Below are 20,600 nucleotides of genomic sequence, written 5' to 3'. Positions count from 1 at the left end.
GGCCGGCGCTCTATCCACTGAGCCACACCGGCCAGGGCAGAAGTTCCTCCTTTTATTGTGAAGGTGGCGCAGGCCACGCCCTCCGTCTCCAGCCCAGGGCTCAGGAGCCGCCCGCTCGGGGCCGCCACCCGAGGGTGCGGCGTCCGCCCGTCCGTCCGGAGCGGCTCCCTCAGCGTCTCCAGCAGCAGAACCAGGAGGTCCGGGTTCGGGCCGGCCGGCTCTTGCCGGCCTCCAGGACGTGCAGGGTCTGTGTGGCGAGGCAGCTGACCGTGGGGTCGGGGTCTCCGCGCGCAGACCGCAGGGCTGGAACAGAGGCGCCGGGCGTGCCCGGCCGGCGTGGCTGAGGGGTCGGACCAGGAGGTCACGGTTCCATCCCGGGGTGCAGGCTCGATCCCGTGGGGGGCGTGCAGGAGGCAGCCGATCCATGATTCTCTCTCATCATGGATGTTTCTCTCTCTCTCTCTCTCTCTCTCTCTCTCTCTCTCTCCCCCTTTCTCTCTGAAATCAATAAAAATATTTTAAAAAAAGAGAGAGCCCTAACCGGTGTGGCTCAGTGGATAGAGCGTCGGCCTGCGGACTGAGGGGTCCCGGGTTCGATTCCGGTCAAGGGCATGTACCTTGGTTGCGGGCACATCCCCAGTGGGGGGTGTGCAGGAGGCAGCTGATGGATGTTTCTCTCCCATCGATGTTTCTAACTCTCTATCCCTCTCCCTTCCTCTCTGTAAAAAATCAATAAAATATGTTTAAAAAAAAGAAAAAGAAAGAAAGAAACGCCGGGCACTTGGCCCAGAGACGCTGCCGGGCTCGGGGGGGGGGGGGGGGCAGGCCTTGGGAGGGGGAAGGGGCTCCCCAGGAGGCTGTGCACAGAGACAGGAGTGGGGGGTGCTGGTGGCGTTGAAACAGGAGCCTCAGTTCCTCTGGGGGCCACGCTGCTTGGTCACCACGTTCCTGCCACAGGCTCGGGGGAGGGGGAGCCACCAGGGGAGCCACCTTTGGGTCCGATGGACAGTCTACGGCCCCGAGGGAGTGGGGTCAGTGAGTGGACGTGGGGGGCAGGAGGGCCCTGACCAGCACCCCAACCTCAGCGCCTTGGGGATGCGCCTCTCCCGTCCCTCCTCTCCGGGGTGACCTCGGGATCCCCTCTGCCACTCACCCGCGCAGGCCTCGGCGATGTCGCTGGCCTTGGCCACCTCGAGGCTCTGGATGATCTGGCCTGCGGGGCACACAGCACTCAGGGCCCCACGGAGGCGGGGAGGGGCCTGGCTGCACCTGCTGGGGGCCCCTCCCTCCCTCCGCTGGTCCCTCCCTCCTCCCCAAACTGGACATGGACGCCAGCCTCCCCTTTGCACTTTTCCCAGGAAGGTGAACCGTCCCTGCTTCTCTGAAGGGGGCCGGGGGGGGGGGACGAACGGACAGGGGACCCCTGTGCTCCCACCGGGCTCTGAGCTTCCCACCGAGCACCCCCAACCCTGACACCCTCCGCCTGGGAGCTCTGCTGGCCCGGCCTCCTGGGACCGGCCTCCCGGGACGAGGACACGGTGTCAGGGAGCAGAGGGCGCCCACCTGTGAACCACACGGCGGCCTGGCGGACGGGGGCCTGCGGGCTCCGGAGCAGGCCCAGGCTCTGCGTCAGCAGCCACTGGCCGCGGCCGGCCTCCCGCTCCAGCTGGGGGACAGGCTCCCGGTCAGCTCGGGCCCCACGCGGCAGGGACACCGCCCGCCCTGGGTCCCCGGCCACGGAGGCCGCCGCTCACCAGGGCTCTGAGGATCGTCCACAGGTCCCTGTCGGCGAACACGGCGCGGAGCCGCCACCAGCCCAGGAGGGAGGCCGTGCGGCAGAGGGCCCGCCGGCAGATCTGGGCAGGGGGAGGCCGGAGCTGGGAGCGGGGCTGGGGGGCGCGGAGGGGCAGACGCCGGGCGGGGACACCCAGGGTTGGGGGAAGGGCAGAGTCCCCAGACAATGTTCCCACTGGCGGGGGATTTACTTTACTTTTTTATTTATTTTTTAAAAATATATTTTATTGATTTCCCACAGAGAGGGGAAGGGAGAGGGATAGTTAGAAACATGGATGAGAGAGAAACATCGATCAGCTGCCTCCTGCACACCCCCCACTGGGGATGTGCCCGCAACCAAGGTACATGCCCTTGACTGGAATCGAACCTGGGACCCTTTAGTTCGCAGGCCGACGCTCTATCCACTGAGCCAAACCGGTCAGGGCGATTTACTTTACTTTTTAAAAATATATATTTTATTGATTTTACAGAGAGGAAGGGAGAGGGAGAGTTAGAAACATCAATGAGAGAGAAACACCCATCAGCTGCCTCCTGCACGCCCCCTGCTGGGGATCAAGCCTGCGACCCAGGCATGTGCCCTTGACCGGAATCGAACCCGGGACCCTTCCGGCCACGGGCCGATGCAGGGCCGAAGCCCCTTCCCCAGCGCCCCCCCCCCAGCCCCCCAGCCCAGCGGCATCGCCTCGGTGGGGACCGGCCTGGCGCTCACCTGGGCCACGCGGGCATCCCTGTCCGCCAGGTGCGCCACCAGGAGGACCAGCGAGCTGAGCAGCTGCTGCTTCAGGGGGGCCACCAGGAACGACCTCTTGACCTTGGCCAAGAGCGCCCCGTAGATCTCGAAGGCGTTCAGGCGCAGGTGCTCCGAGTCCTGAGCGAGGAGACACCCTCCGCCTCCGTCCGCCGTCACCAGGGATCGGCCCCCGATCTCAGCCCCCTGACCGACCGCATGGCCCCCAGGCCCCTCCCTCCCCCACCGACACTGTCCCCTTCTCCCCGTGTACAATCCTTATTCGAGAGGACGTGAGCCGGCGGCCGGCGTGGCTCCGGGGCGGAGCATTGACTTATGAACCAGGAGGTCACCGTTCGATTCCCGGTCAGGGCACAGGCCGGGGCTGCACGCACAAGCTCATCCCAGTGTGGGGCGTGCAGGAGGCAGCCCATCCATGATTCTCTCTCATCATGGATGCTCCTCTCTCTCTCTCTCTCTCCTTCTCCCTTCCTCTCTGAAATCAATAAAAATCTATTATAGGCCCTAACCGGTGTGGCTCAGTGGATAGAGCATCGGCCTGCGGACTGAAGGGTCCCGGGTTCAATTCCGGTCAAGGGCATGTACCTTGGTTGCGGGCACATCCCCAGTGGGGGCTGTGCAGGAGGCAGCTGATCAATGTTTCTCTCTCATCGATGTTTCTAACTCTCTCTCCCTCTCCCTTCCTCTCTGTAAAAAATCAATAAAATATATATTTAAAAAATCTCTTTTAGAAAAAAGAAGAGAGGACATAAGCCATCAGCCCCGGAGAATGGCATCCACGCCAAGCCAGCAGGGCCTTCCAGATCATTCCTCCCAACGCCCTGCACACCCCCGCTCTCCCCAGCCGCCTGGAGCTGGGCAATGAGCCGGGGGGGGGGGGGGGGGGGGCCCTACCGCCTCGAAGAAGGGCCCGAGCGTGAAGACCAGCTGCACCAGGAAGGAGGGCGACTTCTGCCACGTGAGGTGCTCCACCAGGCACCTCAGGACCCGGAAGGTCTCCGTGACGACGCCCTCGTCCTCCGCGTGGAGGCAGCTGAGCACGTAGGGCTGCAGGAGGCCCAGCTGCCTGGCCTGTGGAGGGACGGGGACGGCCCGGGGATGCTCGTGCCGGTCCGGGCCGCGGTCGCCCGGGAGCCCAGGCTCTCAGCCCGGCCCCGCCCGGGGGGCAGCCAGAGGGAGCCGCCCGCCCCCGCACCATGTTCCCGTGCAGCGTGAAGGTCTCGGCCGCCCGCAGCAGGAGCATCACCGTGGCCGGGTCCTCGCACTGGAACCAGCCGGCCAGGACGCGGATGGTGGCGTCGTCCACGGTGGCCGCCACGTCCCGGCACTGGAGCAGCTGGCGAGGGAGGCGAGAGAGACGGAGGCGGTGGGCACGGAGGGAGGCGTGGACCCTGGGCTCCTGGCTGGGCGTGCGGACAGGCCTGTGCCAGGGGACGGGGGGGTGGGGGAGGGGAGGGACCAGCAAGAGGCCGAGCTCAGGGAAGGGAACCCCACACCCTGTGGCTCTGGGGCCGTTGGTTTATTTTACACGTTTGCCCCGGGCATCTGTGACACCCACCGGGCGCTGGGGGAGTGAACGCACTCAGAGAGGGTAGGCAGGTAGACAGGTGATAGAGAGACAGGCAGAGATGACCGATTGATCGATCCATAGACGATAGACATAGGTGATGTTGATAACCTATATATATAAAAGCCTAACGACCGGCCAGTAGGGTCCCGGGTTCGATTCTGGTCAAGGGCATGGACCTTGGTTGCGGGCACATCCCCAGTGGAGGGCGTGCAGGAGGCAGCTGGTCGATGTTTCTCTCTCATCAATGTTTCTAACTCTCCCTCTCCCTTCCTCTCTGTAAAAAAATCAATAAAAAATATATATTTTTTTAAAAAGACAGAAGCTAACCAGACACGTTCAGACCAGCTGCGCGGCTTCGGGACCCACACCGGCGGGAAGGTGCCCGTGTTCCTCCGTGCGGCCCCCGTGGCAGCGGCGTGGGCACCTTTGATTGACAGCCGGAAGACCCACCTCCGTCAGGAGCACGAAGGCCGTGCGGTGGTCCCGGTAGTCCTGCTCCCGGAGCGTCTGGACGATGAGGCTGAACACGGGGCCGTTGTGCCAGCAGTCCCTGCTCACCATGGCCCTGGGGCGCGGGGCTGGGGTCAGCCGGGCCGCTGGGGCACCCACAGGAGGGCCCGGGGCCAGGGACGCAGCCCAGGCTTAGCAGGGGCACCCAGGGGGGACTGGGGCAGGCACACAGGGAGCCCGGGGCAGGCACCCAGGGGCACCCGGGGGGGGGGGGGGGCCGGGGCAGACACACAGGGGCACCCGGGGGGTCCAGGGCAGGCACACAGGGGGGAGATGGGGCAGGCACACAGGGGCACCCGGGGGGGCCGGGGCAGGCACACAGGGGTACCCGGGGGGGCCGGGGCAGGCACACAGGGGCACCCGGGGGGGGTCGGGGCAGGCACACAGGGGCACCCGGGGGGGTCAGGGCAGGCACACAGGGGGGGGATGGGGCAGGCACCCAGGGACACCCAGGGAGCCCGGGGCAGGCACACAGGGGCACCCGGGGGGGGGGGGGGCGGAACAGGCACACAGGGGCAGCCGGGGCCGGGGCAGGCACCAGCACGGCTCACCGGGCCAGCACAGTGACGCCCTCGTAGTGCCTCTCGGGGCTGGTCAGCAGATCCCAGCCCTGCAGGGCCTGCACGTGGGACACGGAGTCCCCGTAGCCCGTGCTCCACATCAGCGCCTTCAGGGCCTCGACGGTGGAGCTGGGGAGGGACCGAGAGCAGACGGGGGGGTCAGCCACCCCTCAGCCCCCCTCCCCCCCCTGCCCACTGGAAATTCCCTGCGACCTGCTGGGGGTGGGGCCGCCCGTGGAGACGCAGGCGCCCGGCTCACACGTGAGGACCAGGCCCCGCGGGGAGGCGGGGAGCCAGCGGGGGGCAGGGCCTGAGTCCAGGGCTGTGGGCACAGAATCCCAGCCTCAGCCCAGCAGCCAGAATTAAAGTCGTCTAAAATGTCCACTGAGCCCAGCCGGCGTGGCTCGGTAGTTGAACATCGGCCTGCGGACCGAAGGGTCCCAGGTTCGATTCCGGTCAAGGGCACGTACCTCGGTTGCAGGCTCCTCCCTGGCCCGGGCCCTGGTCGGGGCGCGTGCAGGAGGCAACCCATGGATATGTTTCTCTCACATCGATATTTCTCTCTGTCTCTCCCTCTCTCTTCCACTCTTTCTAAACATCACTGGAAAAATATCCTCGAGTGAGGATTTAACAACTAAATAATAAAAAAAAAAAGTTGCCCTAGCTGGTTTGGCTCCGTGGATAGAGCATCGGCCTAAGGACTGAAGAGTCCTAGGTTGGATTCCCGGTCTGGGCCCCTGCCTGGGTTTCGGGCTCAGTCCCCAGTAGGGGGCGTGCAGGAGGCAGCCGATCCATGATTCTCTCATCATTGATGTTTCTATCTCTCTCTCCCTCTCCCTTCCTCTCTAAAATCAATAAAAAATTTAAAAAAAAAAATAGTCCACTGAGCCTGGCCGGTGTGGCTCAATGGTTGAGCATCAACCTATGAACCGGAGGTCAGGGTTCGCTTGCCGGTCAGGGCACATAACCGGGTTGTGGGCTCCATCCCCAGTAGGGGACGTGCAGAAGGCAGCCGATCCGTGATTCTCTCTCGTCATGGATGTTTCTTTCTCTCTCTCTCTCTCTCTCCCTCTCTCTCTCTCTCCCCCTCTCCCTTCCTCTCCAAAATCAATAAAACGTAAAAAAATTGTAAAAGCCCACTGAAACTTGTTACGGTGGGGTGTGGGGAGCCCCGTGTCCTGGCCAGGGGTGTGACGGGGTCGGGAGGTGGCAGGGGATACCCGGATGGGGGTGTTCAGAGGGTGGGCCCCGGGGAGCAGCGGTACCTGACGGGGTCCATCCACCTGGTGACATGCTGGTCGCTCTGGGCGGCCTCGGCACCCCCCTCCACCACCAGGAAGGCCGTCTGGATCAGCAGCGCCAGGAACAGCGGCGGGAACAGCATCTGCACCTCCATCCGCCGGCACGGCTCCAGCAGCAGCTCGTGGAGGGCCCTGGTGGCCTGGGCGGGCGGAGAGCGGGCACGTGGGCATCGCTGGCCTCGGCTCCCGGGTCCTGTCACTAGGAAACCTCCACCCACAGTGACCTCGATGGGCTGGTCCAGAAACCCCAGGCGTGAGAGCCAGAAAAAATCAAGGGAAGTTCCTAGAATGCTATTATTTTCATTTCTTTTTTCCTTTTTTTTTTTAATTAGTGATTTCAGAGAGGGAGGGAGAGGGAGAAATAGAAACATCAATGATGAGCGAGAACCATGGATTGGCTGCCTCCTGCACGCCCCCTACTGGGCATGCGCCCTGACCAGGATGGAACTGGAGGCCTCGTGGTTCCTGGGTCAATGCACACCCGCTGAACCACACCCGCTGAGCCACACCGGCCATGCAGAACGCCATGACTTTAAAGTGCTCCCATCAGTGCCCGTTGCTTATTGTCTCACCGTCCTTGAGAGTTAACCAGGGCCTGGGGGTGTGGGTCCTCCCTAAGCCACCCAGGGAGAAACAGAAGCTGTCCTGTCCCCCTACGAGGCACGGACTGCGACACCCTCCCTCGGATCGCACCCCAGACTCTGGAATGTCCCCCCAAACACTGAGAGGAGGAGGTAGAGGCCCAAGGAGCTCAGGACAGCATGGCCTGAGCAGAGCCCCGCCCAGCCACAGGGCCCCGCCCAATCCCAGCGCTCCGCCCAGACACTGGGCCCCGCCCAATCCCAGCGCTCCGCCCAGACACTGGGCCCCGCCCAATCCCAGCGCTCCGCCCAGACACAGGGCCCCGCCCAGCCAAGGGCCCCGCCCAGCCACAGAGCCCCGCCCAGCCACAGGGCCCCGCCCAATCCCAGCGCTCCGCCCAGCCACAGGGCCCCGCCCAGCCACAGGGCCCCGCCCAATCCCAGCGCTCCGCCCAGCCACAGGGCCCCGCCCAGACACTGGGCCCCGCCCAATCCCAGCGCTCCGCCCAGACACAGGGCCCCGCCCAGCCACAGGGCCCCGCCCAATCCCAGCGCTCCGCCCAGACAAGGGCCCCGCCCAGCCACAGGGCCCCGCCCAATCCCAGCGCTCCGCCCAGACACAGCGCCCCGCCCAGCCCCGGCGCCCCGCCTACTATCAGCGGGGAGATCTGCGTCCGGTCGCTGGCTTCCGGGGCCCTGCGCTTCAGGTGCAGCGTCAGCCTCCGCAGCAGGTGCTCCATGATCACCACGTAGCTTTGGGGGATCGACGCCAGGATCTCCCAGGGTTTGCGGTTCCCCCTGCGGAGGCAGGAGCGCAGCGGCTGGTCACCCCCACGGCCCCACCGGCTCCCCGGCCCAGTGCCAACCAAACTCAAAGCGGGCAGAACGAGGCCACCACCCCGACCCGAGCAGAGGTGAGCGAGGTGGGGACGGAAAACCGAGAGGGGAGCCAGTCGGTGAAAGCTGCCTCGCCCTGGCCGCTGTGGCTCCGTGCACAGAGCGTCCGCCTGTGGACCGAAGGTCCCGGGTTCGATTCCGGCCCAGGGCACCTACCTCGGCTGCAGGCTCCTCCCTGGCCCAGGCCCTGGTCTAGGCGCGTGCAGGAGGCAACCCCTCGATGTGTTTATCTCACATGGATATTTCTCCCTGTCTTTCCCTCTCTCTCCCACTCAATGGAAAAATCAATGGAAAACAATCCTCGAGTGAGGATTAAGGAGAAGAAGCCAGAACCGGTTTGGCTCAGTGGATGGAGCGTCGGTCTGTGGACTGAAGGGTCCCGGGTTCGATTCCGGTCAAGGGCATGTACCTTGGTTGCGGGCACATCCCCAGTGGGGGGCGTGCAGGAGGCAGCTGGTTGATGTTTCTCTCTCATCGATGTTTCTGACTCTCTATCCCTCTCCCTTCCTCTCTGTAAAAAAAACAATAAAATATATTTTTTTTTAAAAAAAGGAGAAGAAATCGGATCCATTTGAGAAGGAGCGAATCGGAAGCCCGTGGGGCCGGCGCGTGGGGCCGGCCGGGGGGCCCACCTGTGGGACTGGTCCTGCATCTTGAGCAAGGTCAGGATGACGTCGTCGGCGTAGGCCTGGGCCAAAAGCTGGAGGACCTTCCTCATGGTCTCCTGGGCCGTGGCCTCGGTGATTCGGTTCATATTGTGGTAAATGAATTCCACGATTTCCGGGACCTGAGCTCGGGGGGAGGGAGACAGAGGTTCCTTCCTGGATGCCCAACCCCCCCGCTCATCAGGAGACCCATAGCCGGGCACCCCCATAGCCAGGCACCCCCATAGCCGGGCACCCCCATAGCCGGGCACCCCTGTGGAGGGCGGGGCGCACAGGGAGGAGGATTGGAAGCTCACCTAATATTGCACATCAATGGAAATTGAAAAATAAATTTTTAAAAATATATATATTTTATTGATTTCAGAGAGGAAGGGAGAGGGAGAGGGTGAGAGAGAAACATCCATGATGAGAGAGAATCATGGACCGGCTGCCTCCTGCACGCCCCCTACTGGGGATGGAGCCCACAACCCGGGCCTGTGCCCTGACCGGGGTTGCCGGCTTGATCTCCAGTAGGGGGCGTGCAGGAGGAGGCAGCCTATTGGTGACCCCCCTCTTCCTTCCTCTCTGAAATCAATAAAAAGTTTTTTAAAAAAGAAGAAGAACAGGAAGGAGGAACCCTGACATTGATCTTGAACCGCCCGGCCCCTCGCGGCGGCTACCTTCCTGATTTCCGGCATCGAGGACTTCAAGGTCATTCTCAGGATCTTGGACGCTGCCCTGACGTTGTCCTCCCCGGCGTTGGCCATGGCCTCCATGAACACCATGATGGCATCCATCCTCTCCTCCGGGGTCAGGAATTCCCTGAAGAACTGGAGAAAGAGACGGCGCTGTGGCCGCTGCCGGGGGGTTCTCCCAGCCCGGGGATCCCCCGAGGCCTCCGGGCGCCCAGAGTCCAGCCACCAGGGTGCAGCGGGGGCCAGGCCCTGGCCAGCATCTGGCTGTCCCAGGTGGGAGGCCCAGCGCCAGGGGCCTCCAGCGCCGACGTCCCCGGGTAGGAACGAGGGTCCGGACCACGCGGCACCGGGGACTGTGCAAAAGGTGCTTCCGTGTGGACCTTGGAACTCAAGTCAGTCAGGGGGCCCCAGGGCACGTGAGTCTGATGCTCAGTGAGTTGACAGCCTTGCAGGGCGAGGCGACGGGCCGTCTGCGGCGAGGTCCTCGTGTCTGACGCTGCCCATCCTCTGGACGCTGCCCTGGCGCTGAGTCCCCACCCGGCCTGGCCCTGTTGCCGGGGCCAGGGGGGACTGACCATCCGGTAAACAGCTGGTCAAGGCGAGTGTGAGCAATGCTAATAAGGGCCTGGCCGGCGTGGCTCAGCGGTTGAGCATCGACTTATGAACCAGGAGGTCATGGTTCGATGCCCGGTCAGGGCACACGCCTGGATTGCGGGCTCCATCCCCAGTGTGGGGCGTGCGGGAGGCCGTCAATCCATGATTCTCTCTCATCATGGATGTTTCTCTCTCTCTCTCTCTCCCCCTCCTTTCCTCTCTGAAATCAATGAAAATAGATTTCAAAAAGGAAAACCGGGAGTCAGTGCAGAGTCTGGCGGGGAATGCCAGGATGGCATTTGTATTTTAGAAAGACTTGTCTGAGTGCAGTGGGGAGAAAGGTGTGACCTCAAACTTCAATCAACCCAGTGCAGCAAGGGCCGTGGTCGGCAAACCGCGGCTCGAGAGCCACAGGCAGCTCTTGGGCCCCTGGAGTGTGGCTCTTCCACAACATACCACGGCCTGGGCGAGTCTATGTTGAAGAAGTGGCGTTAGAAGACGTTGAAGTTTAAAAAATGTGGCTCTCCAAAGAAATGTCAATCGTTGTCCTGTTGGTATTTGGCTCTGCTGACTAATGAGTTTGCCGACCACTGAGCTAGGGGAATGGGCCGTGATGGGGGACACGCCCCTGTGTCTGTGTGTGTGTGTGTGTATGTGTCTGTGTGTGGGGGGGGGTACGCCTCTGTGGCCCCAGACAGGCCCTCCTTCTCCCCTGCACACGCTCCCCACCGGGCACCCCCACGCCTCGGGCAGGGAGCGTTACCATGGTGAGGTCCTCGATGTAGACCAGCCACGCCCCACGGAAGTGCTTCTGCAGGTCCTTCAGGATCAGCTCCGTCTTGTGTTTCACACCTGAACCCAGAGCAGCCGTGAGGGGCGGGGCCTCCGCGGGGAGAAGGCGCCCCGCCGAGCCCCCCGCCACCTCCATTCCAACCCGCAGGGTTCCACGTGTGACCCAGGGCTCGGGGGAGCGTGCCCAGGGCCAGGCCGAGGGTCGGGGGAGAGCTGTGCAGGGGGAGGCGGTTGGGGCCGCTGACCCCCTACCCGGCGGGCAGGCGCATGGACCGCCCCACCCCCACTGCTCGGCCAGCACCCTTCTGGGGGTACATCCTCTCGAATCACACAAAGCCAAGGTAGCCCTCGCCGGTGTGGCTCAGTGGATAGGGTCCCGGGTTCGATTCCAGTCCAGGGCATGCACATTGGTTGCAGGCTCCTCCCCAGCCTGGCCCTGGTCGGGGCGCGTGCAGGAGGCAACCCATCGACGTGTCTCTCTCACATCGATGTTTCTCTCGGTCTCCCCCTCTCTCTCCCGCTCTCCCTGAACACCAATGGGAAAAGATCCTCACGGGTGGGACTGAAAAGCCACGTTTTCTGAAACGCCCTTGCGGGTATTTGCAAACCCTCTGGCGCCCCTGTGAGCCTGTGTGGCTGCCGGTATCTGGTTCTCCCAGTGCCGAGAACATCCAGGCCCCGAGAGAGAGTCCAGGCCAGGACTTCCCAGTTTGTTCCCCGAACTGGAGGCTCTTCTGAGCCACACCCAGCAGGGGAGGCTCAAGTGCTGAGGACCCAGGTGATCTCCTAGGCGGCTGCACGTATAGCCCTCCCCCACCCCCCATTTTCCCTCCAAGAATCTTCTAGAATCTCTTAGCAGCAGCAGGCATTGCACCAGCCATGGGTTTTGAGTTCCTGCAGCGAACGCCCGCCAGTGCCCGGCCGTCGGGGACCCGCCCCTCGCTGGGCCTGACCCCGTGACGGGGGGTGGTCGGTTTGGTGGGCCAGTGGGTCCCCCCAGCTGCAGTCACAGGCCCCCCACGTCCCCCCCCCGGGCCCCACCACTTACCTCTGTGAAGCACCAACACCTTGAACAGGTAATGCAGCCCCTCGGAGGCCCCCGCGCTGACGTGGGGGCTGCGGCTCATGCAGAAGATGCCCAAGATGCCCATCAGCCTCCCGCTGATGGAGAAGTCGGCCAGGTGCTGGGGGAAGAGGTGCCGGTGGTCCCCCGGGGCACCCTCCCGGAGGGAGCATCAGCCCCCCTCCCCAACCTTCACTCCATCGCCTGCCCGGAGGTGGCCCCCACCCGGCCGGCTCCACACAGGGAGAGCCCTTCCTTCCGCCTCAGCCCCCAGGGAGATGGGGCAGCCGAACCCCTGAACACCCCCCCGGCCAGTGTGGCTCAGTGGATAGAGCGGACCTGGGGTCCCGGGTTCGATTCCGGTCAAGGTCACATGCCTGGGTTGCAGGCTCCTCCCCGGCCCGGGCCCTGGTGGGGGCGTGTGCCAGGAGGCAACCAATGAATGTGTCTCTCTCGCATCGATGTTTCTCTCTGTGTTTCCCTCTCTCGTCCACTCTCTCTAAACATCAATGGAAAAATACCTTCAGGTGAGGATTAACAACAACAACAAAAAAACATCCTAAAACCCATTAGCTGTGGATCTAGGTCTAGGCCTGTGGTCGGCAAACCGCGGCTCGCGAGCCACATGCGGCTCTTTGGCCCCTGGAGTGTGGCTCTTCCACAAAACACCACGGCCTGGGCGGGTCTATGTTGAAGAAGTGGCGTTAGAAGAAGTTTGAGTTTAAAAAACGTGGCTCTCCAAAGACATGTCAATCGTTGTGCTGTTGGTATTTGGCTCTGCTGACCAAGGAGTTTGCCGACCGCTGGTCTAGGCCAAGGCCCCCCACCAGGGCGTCTGCCCACTGGGGCTCACTCGGCCGAGGGCCATGCCCCCCAGGAGCAGGGCAGGCATGACGCAGGGGAAGATCGGTGTCCTGGCCACCCTCTGGCGCTGCCCTTGGAGCCACGGGCCCAGCCGGGTGCCCGGGCGCAGAGAGCCCGCCGGCCCCGCCCAGGCTCACCAGCAGCTCGGGGAAGTTGCAGGTGAACCGCAGCATGTGGGCGATGGTGTACGCGGCCCGGGTCTGCTCCTGCTCCAGCTCCGACATCGTGAGCCACGGCAGGATGATCTGGAGGGGGGAGCGGGGTCAGCACCTCCCGCCGCGGCCCCTCCCGCCGCGGCCCCTCCCGCCTCGGCCTGCGGACTGAAGGGTCCCGGGTTCGATTCCGGTCAAGGGCATGGACCTCGGTTGCCGGCACATCCCCGGCCCGGGCCCTGGTTGGGGCGCCTGCAGGAGGCAACCCACCGATGTGCTTCTCTCAAATCGATGTTTCTCTCTGTCTCTCTCTCTCCCTCTCCCTTCCGCCCTCTCTATCTTTTTTTAAAAAAATATATTTTATTGATTTCTTACAGAGAGGAGGGGAGAGGGATGGAGAGTTAGAAACATCGATGAGAGAGAAACATCGATCAGCTGCCTCCTGCACACTCCCCACTGGGGATGTGCCCGCAACCAAGGTCCATGCCCTTGACCGGAATCGAACCTGGGACCCTTCAGTCCGCAGGCCGACACTCTATCCACTGAGCCAAACCTGTCAGGGCAACTCTCTCTAAAAATCAATGGGAAAAATATCCTTGGGTGAAGATTAACAGAATAAAAATAAATAAAATTATATATATATATTATACACACACACACACACACACACACACACACACACACACACACACACACGGAGTGGCCAGATGATGATGATCTCTGAACACATAATACTCTGGCCACTCAGTGTCTATCCTATAGAATAAAAGGCTAATATGCAAATGGTCCCCTCGACCAGGAGTTCGACCAGCAGGCAGGCCGGCCCACCGCCCATGTCCCTTCCCCCTGGCCAGGCTGGCCGGACCCCACCCACCCATGCACGAATTCATGCACTGGGCCTCTAATACATATATACTGAGTGGCCAGATTATTATGCATCCAGAGATCATCATCATCTGGCCACTCGGTGTATATATATCCAAATGGGTATTTGGACTCCTTTCGGACTGGGCTTAGCTGTCGGGGCCTAGGCTCCTGGGCTGGAGGGACACCCCACCACCCCGTGTCCCTGTGCGATCCCCCGACACGCACCTCCAGCATCCTCTGCAGCATGGCCATGTTGGGGTCCAGGCCCTCCATCACCAGGGCCTGCAGCATGTCGTCCAAGGCCTGGACCGTCTGACAAACAGGACGTGTGGGGTTTGGGGGGACAGACAGCCATGGCCTCCCCGTCGGCGCCTGGGCAGCCCCCCGCCCCCCAGGCCCTCCTCAGGGGCCGGTCCAGCTGGGCCGCCACACTCCCGTCTCCCCGAGCGCCGGCCTTCCCGGGCCTCCCGCAGGCTGGACGGGTGGGCCCCTCCCCAAAGGAAGGCCAAGTCGTGGAAGGCGGGCATGTCGGGGTTCTCCCCGCACACACAGCCCCCGGGACCCTCCCCAGGAGAGTCGTTCTGCTGGACCGAGGGAACTTCTATTGGAAAAACCGGGGGGATTTGGTATTCTATCGGTCCGCGAGGCCCTAGAACCCGGGTTTCCTCATTCGACTGCTCTTGAGACAGAGGCTGTGACCCGGCTGGCGTGGCTCCGTGGTTGAGCATCGACCTATGAACCAGGAGGTCAGGGTTCGATTCCCGGTCAGGGCACACACCCGGGTTGCGGGCTCCATCCCCAGCGTGGGGCGTGCAGGAGGCAGCCGGTCCGTGATTCCCTCTCCTCGCGGATGTTTCTCTCTCTCCCTCTCCCTTCCTCTCTGACATCAGTAACAATATATATTTAAAAAGTCCACGCAGCCCACACTTCTCAGACGAATTAAAACGCAGCTCAGCGCAGTGGAAAGACCGCCCGCCGGCGCCGGGGCAGGCGGGCCTGTGCGTGCACCGGGGCAGGCACGTGAGTGTGGTTGTGTGGACGTGGTTCAGCCTCCTGAGCCACGAGAGGGGCATCTCCTTCTCGGGGGGGGGGGGGGGTCACCTGGGAAGCCACCACCCTGATGATTTTAAAAAGCCCACGTCCCTTTTCTCGGGAGCGGAAGAGGCGGTCGCTCTTGAGAGCTGAGCCTGGCCCGGGAGAGCCGGGCCTGCCCCTCTGCTCCGCTAAGCCCGTGGTCGGCAAACTCATTGGTCCACGGAGCCAACTATCAACAGCACGACGATTGACATTTCTTTGGAGAGCCACATTTTTTAAAGTTAAACTATATAGGTAGGGACATTGTTATGAACTTCATTAGGGGACTCCTAAGTCATCAAATGAAGTCAAACCCCTCACCCGCGCGCAGGGCTGTGGGGACCCGGGCTCTGCCCTCCAGGACTCGCTGGGCCTTAGGGACCCGGTTGGCCCCTAAGGGCCTTGGCTCCGCCCTGGGAGTCTGGGCCCTGCTCTTTGGGGCTCGGGGGGCTCTCCACGGAAGGGCCAGCGTGGGGGGCGATTCTAACCTCTTCAGGCCTCCACTCGACTCCCTGGGGCTGCAGGAGGCTCTCGGCGGCGGGGCGCCGGCCCTCGGGATGGGGCTCAGCGGCACGGGATTAACCCCGCTTTGGGCACTTCGGGGGGCGCTTAGGATCGAGGGTCCTCCCTTGGGACTAGGACTGCTTCTGTGGCACCAGCTCCCCCCACGGGGGCTGCCCTGGACGTCGGGGCGCCCCTGGAGGTGGGGCTCACCTGCAGGTAGAGGCTGGCGCTGTCCTTGCGGTCCTGACTGGGCTCGATGAGCGGCAGCGAGAACACGCAGGCGACGGCCGCGTTCACCAGGTCCAACTTCAGGTCCAGGTGGAACGGGGGGTCCACCTGGCTGGGGGGCAGCGGGAAGGACAGGGGGCTGTGGGGGGCGCTCGGGGGCGCCGGGTTCGGGGCCTGGGACCCTTTGGAGGAACCTTCTCAGCTGCGGTCTCGGGGGGCACGGGGAACAACGGGGATCTGAGCCCCAAACCCCTTCGCATGGGCCCCCCCCTCAGAGCCCTCCCCACACCCACGTCCTCCGAGGCTCCCAGGAGTGAAACCGGGGGATCCCACCCCCACCCCGGGTGCTGGTAGGTGAGGGGGCAGTCATGGGGGGTCCTGCCACCCACACCCCGAAACCCTGGCCCTTCCTCCCAGCCCCCCGTTCTGAGCAGGGAGACCCCGCGGCCGGAGGGGGGGCGCAGGGGGAACCTCAGGGCCACGACGGAGAGCATGGCCTGCTGGCGCACGCTGCTGGTCAGGAGCTCGCTGCCGCCGCCCTCTTCCAGCATCAGGGTCTGGAGGGTCCGGGAAGAGGCAGGGACCCCCCGTCAGAGAGACGCCTGGGACCTGCGCCCTCCGCCCGGGGGGGCCACCTCCCTCCCCGGGGAGCCCGGCCGGGCGGCCCTCACCTCGATTTTCTTGGCCAGCAGGGTCTTGCATATGTAATCGTTCATAGAGCCGTTGGCCTGGGCGCGGACGGCGCCGGCCAGGGTGTCCACAGCCCGCAGGAACGTCATCTTGTCCAACTCGGACTAGGACAGAGCACGCAGCCGTCTGCCCCCCCACACGCCCCCCCGCCCGGGCCTGCTCCCTGCCCCCTCCCCCACCCCCCGGCCTGCTCCGGGCCACACCTGGGCCGCTCACGCCCAACCCCGCCTCAGACCAGCTGCTTGACTGCCCCCCCTAACCCCCCCACCCTCCAGCCAGGCGCTCCCCAGGGTCTCCGCCCCTCTGCCGCCCCTGGGGCCCGGGGGCTCGGGGTCTGTGAGGAACAACCTGTCCAGGGTCCTGACCACCCCACACGCCCTAGTCGGGAGGCGCCTACAGGCTGAAGCAGGTGCTCTCCCAGCCCCGGGCTCCTACTCCAAACCCAAGGGAGCCCCGGCCGGCGGCTCAGTGGTTAGAGCGTCGGCCCGCAGACCGGAGGGTCCCGGGCTCGGTTCCCAGTCAGGAGCATGTACCTCGCTTACGAACTTGATCCCCTACCCTGGCCAGGGGGCAGGCGGGCGGCAACTCATGGCTGTGTCTCTCTCTCACATCGATGTTTCTCTCTTTCTCTCCCTCCCCCCTCCCCGCACTCTCTCTTTAAAAAAAAAAAAATCAATGGGAAAAATATCCTCAGGCCCAGCTGGTGTGGCTCAGTGGTTGAGCGTCGACCTAGGAACCAGGAGGTCAGGGTTCGATTCCAGGTGAGGGCACAGGCCCGGGTTGTGGGCTCGATCCCCAGTAGGGGGCGTGCAGGAGGCAGCCGATCCATGATTCTCTCTCATCATTCATGTTTCTCTCTCTCTCTCCCTCTCCTTTCCTCTCTGACATCAATAAAAATAAAAAAGAATATATATATACACATATATCCTCAGATAAGGATTTTTAAAAACGCAAAAACAAACAAACAAACAAAAAACCCCCAAGAGAGCAGGCGGCGGCCTGTTTTCTGCTCCCGGCTCAGCTCTAGAACGTCCCAAGCACGCCCTCACCATCTCTCCGGCTCTCAGGAATCCCAGGATGCACTGGTAGGCTTCTCTCTCCGACTGGCGCAAGCCTGCAGGGGGGATGCCATCGGGAGGGCGGGGCTCAGCTGCCCCCCCCCCCCCGAGACGGCCGGGAAGCAAAGCCCCTCCCCACCCTCTGCCCAGGAAGCCCAGGAACCAGCGGGGACCCTGGGGCCTGGGGGGGGGGGCGGGGGGGGACCCCGGCTCCGAGAAGCAGCTCCTCCAGGCCCGCGGCCCCGTCTGGACTCAGAAGCTCCGTGGAAAGACCACGACGTGGGGCCCTGGTTCCGGGGTTTGGGCGCCGGGCACGGCCAGGGATGGAGGCGTGGAAAGAGGGCGACCTCGGAGTCACCCCCGGCGGCCACAATGCGGGTCCCACACGGGCACCGACATTCCTGAAGGTGAACGGGCTGGAGACCCCAAATCAGCCCGGCCGGCGTGGCTCCGTGGCTGAGCGTCCACCTAGGAACCAGGAGGTCAGGGTTCGATTCCCGGTCAGGGCACAGGCACGGGTTGCAGGCTCGATCCCCAGTGTGGGTGTGCAGGAGGCAGCCGATCCATGATTCTCTCTCATCATTGATGTTTCTCTCTCTCTCTCTCTCTCTCTCTCTCTCTCTCTCTCTCTCCTCTCACTCCCACACTCTCTAGAAATCAGTGGGGAAAATAGCCTCGGGTGAGGATGAAAAAACAAAACAGAGTTTGGAATTCAGCCGCAGACTTGGGAGTCCTGGGCACGTGGGGGAACCTGAGGTGCAACCGGGTCCCCCAAAAGGTGTCCAGCTGGGCAGGGCCTCCCTCCGAGCCCAGACAGTGTCCTGGTCCCCACCCAGCTCCCGCGTCTCGAGCAGCCAGCTCTGGAAAGGGACAGGCCTGCCGAGGCTAGAGCTGGGAGGGGACAGCCAGCGTCGGGGGATCCCAGCCTGATTGGGGGGGTCCTCTCTCTGGAGGGCGGGCGGTGGGCGGTGGCCTTGGCCCCGGAGCCCCTGCCCTGGGCTCGGACCGGGCGGGGCCCATGCTCACCTGTCAGGTTGGGCAAGCAGGGCACATGCCTCCTGGGCTTGGGGCAGGACACCCTGCCGGCTCTCTGCCCGCTGGGGTTCGGGTTCATCGGTGGACGGCGGCCCGCAGCTTCCGAGGACGACGGGGACCCGGCCGGGCGGGCGGGCGCTCCTTCCAGGAGGGGCGAGGACGCGGGAGGCAGGCGCTGGGCCCGGGCAAGAGAAGGAACCGGCTGAGCCGTGCCCCGGGCTGGGTCACGCCGCCGGCTTCCCTGTCCCTCGCCGCCGTGGAAGACACGGGACCCTCCGAAGGCCCCGGTTCACCCCAGCTCCCCAGGGCCCTCAGACTGGCCGGCGGCTCAGTGGTTACAGCGTTGGCCCTCAGACCGAAGGGTCCCGGGTTCGATTCCCAGTCAAGAGCATGTGCCTCGGTTACGAACTTGATCCCCTACCCCGGTCAGGGGGCAGGCGGGAGGCAACTCATGGATGTCTCTCTCACATCGATGTTTCTCTCTCTCTCTCCCTCCCCGCTCCCCGCACTCTCTCTGTCCATCTCAGACTCGGAAGTGCCCGCCGAGTCCTGGCGTCCATCGCTCTGCCCCCGGGAGTTGCCGCCGAGGCCCTCGAGCCCCCTGAGCAGAGGCTTTCACCCCCTCTTCCCCGTCCCGGTCCCCAGTTCGCAATCCCAGCCTGCCCTAGGAGAGGGGCCCCCGGAGGCCCGGACACGGCCCAGGGACACGGCTGTGGACCGGGAGCTACTGCTTGACCCGGGTCTCCTCGCCCTGCACTCGGGGTCCCCAGACAAGCACCCCTGAGATCAGGGGGTGGGGAACGTTTCTCCTGCCCAGGGCCATTGGGGCGTTTATAACATCTTTCTCGAGCCACACACAAGGGTCCCCTTAAACAGGAGCCTGCTCGCCAGCCGGCGTGGCTCCGTGGTGGAGCGTCGACCTCGGAACCAGGAGGTCAGGGTTCGATTCCCGGTCGGGGCACGTGCCTGGGTTATAGGTTGATCCCCAGTAGGGGGCGTGCAGGAGGCAGCTGATCTGTGATTTTTCCATCCGATCCGTGATTTTTCCATCACTGATGTTTCTCTCTCTCTCTCCCTCTCCCTTCCTCTCTGAAATCAATAAAAGTATTTTCTTTCTTTTTTTTTTAATATATTTTATTGATTTTTTACAGAGAGGAAGGGAGAGAGACAGAGGTAGAAACATCGATGAGAGAGAAACATGGATCAGCTGCCTTCTGCACGCCCCCCACTGGGGATGTGCCCGCAACCAAGGTCCGTGCCCTTGACCGGAATCGAACCTGGGACCCTTCAGTCCGCAGGCCGACGCTCTGTCCACTGAGCCACACCGGTTTGGGCATCCCCACCCTCCTTAGGAACCCCTCGTGTGGGGGTCCCCCCAGCTCCCCGCCCCCCCCTCCTCGGAGCCGGCCGCGGCCTGGCCTGTGGCTGGGGAGCCCCGGGTCACGTTGGGCCTCATCCATCGCAATGGTCTCCAGTACTCGCACCCCGCGCCTCGTTACCCACAATGCAGCTGGACGGAGGGGCATGGGCCTCGGACCCGGGGGCCCCCACCTCCCCGGAGACCCTGGTGTTCCAGCCCCCCCTCCCCTCCCAGAAGGAAGACCCAGGCCTCAGCCAACCAGGCCCCAAAGCCACAGGGGCCTGGTCCCCGGGGCTGAACACGGGGTGGGGGTGAGCCTGGCCCTGCCTGCCCGCACCCATCTGCCCACCCTCCCCACCGCCCTGCCCCTTCCTGGGCCGGGGAGCGCCAGGCAGGGCCCCCCGCTACCTGAAACGCCTGCTCCTCAGCTCCGGGCACGGCTCCCTCTGGGACAGGCTCCAGGGGGCGCCGTGCGGGGTGCTGGAGCGACCCCTGCAGGGCGGGAGGGGCCGGAGGGAGCCACACCCGGCCGGGACCACAGCCCAGCCCCCCGCCTGGGGGGACCCCCTCCCGAGGCTGCCACCTCATCCCCCGGCCCCCCGTCCTCGGGGAAGGGACTCTGAACCCAGCTCGGAGCCAGGGAGACCTCCGCCCTCCCCAAGGGGAAGCCGATGGCCCAAGAGGCCCCCCCCCCCCCGCCCCGTCCAGCCACCTGCTCCCCAGCTCCCCACTCGGCCACCCTGGGGGACGGGCACAGGTCCTCGGCACAAAGAACCCTTCAGGGCCCGGCCGGCGCGGCTCCGTGGTTGAGCGTCGACCTGTGAACCAGGAGGTCAGGGTTCGATTCCCGGAGGTCAGGGCACAGGCCCGGGTTCTGGGCTCGATCCCCAGTGGGGGGCGTGCAGGAGGCAGCCGGTCCATGATTCTCTCTCCTCATGGATGTTTCTCTCCCTCTCCCTCTGAAATGAATGAAAATGTATTTCTTTAAAAAAAACACACACACCCATTAGCCAACCAGC

General features: G+C 63.9%; 2 protein-coding genes across 2 annotated transcripts in view; both read right to left on the bottom strand.

Annotated features, from left to right (window-relative positions):
- Positions 1 to 169: 169 nt before the first annotated feature.
- LOC307094734 (maestro heat-like repeat-containing protein family member 7) lies at positions 170 to 16,217 on the bottom strand (the record flags this gene model as incomplete). The annotated part of the gene is made up of 20 exons (XM_079763774.1): positions 170 to 303; positions 1,154 to 1,213; positions 1,564 to 1,666; positions 1,755 to 1,856; positions 2,504 to 2,662; positions 3,437 to 3,613; positions 3,738 to 3,878; positions 4,563 to 4,677; positions 5,174 to 5,311; positions 6,448 to 6,623; positions 7,718 to 7,862; positions 8,594 to 8,748; positions 9,286 to 9,435; positions 10,658 to 10,746; positions 11,735 to 11,870; positions 12,751 to 12,858; positions 13,858 to 13,944; positions 15,421 to 15,550; positions 15,910 to 15,995; positions 16,110 to 16,217. The coding sequence occupies 20 exons, from the start codon at positions 16,215 to 16,217 to the stop codon at positions 170 to 172; spliced, it is 2,499 nt and encodes an 832-aa protein (XP_079619900.1).
- Positions 16,218 to 18,945: 2,728 nt separating this feature from the next.
- Positions 18,946 to 20,600, bottom strand: part of INAVA (innate immunity activator) — a gene marked incomplete at its 3' end in the record, with an annotated part of 7,137 nt that continues 5,482 nt past the window's right edge. Inside the window, 1 exon segment of the mRNA XM_079763773.1 lies at positions 18,946 to 18,972. Within this exon segment, the coding sequence (XP_079619899.1) occupies positions 18,946 to 18,972 (27 nt within the window).

Source organism: Cnephaeus nilssonii (assembly GCF_951640355.1).
Source record: "Cnephaeus nilssonii genome assembly, chromosome: 23".
NCBI classification, from domain to species: Eukaryota; Metazoa; Chordata; class Mammalia; order Chiroptera; family Vespertilionidae; genus Cnephaeus; species Cnephaeus nilssonii.
Note: the sequence above shows the minus strand (reverse complement) of the source record. Positions and strands in the feature narration are given on the sequence as shown.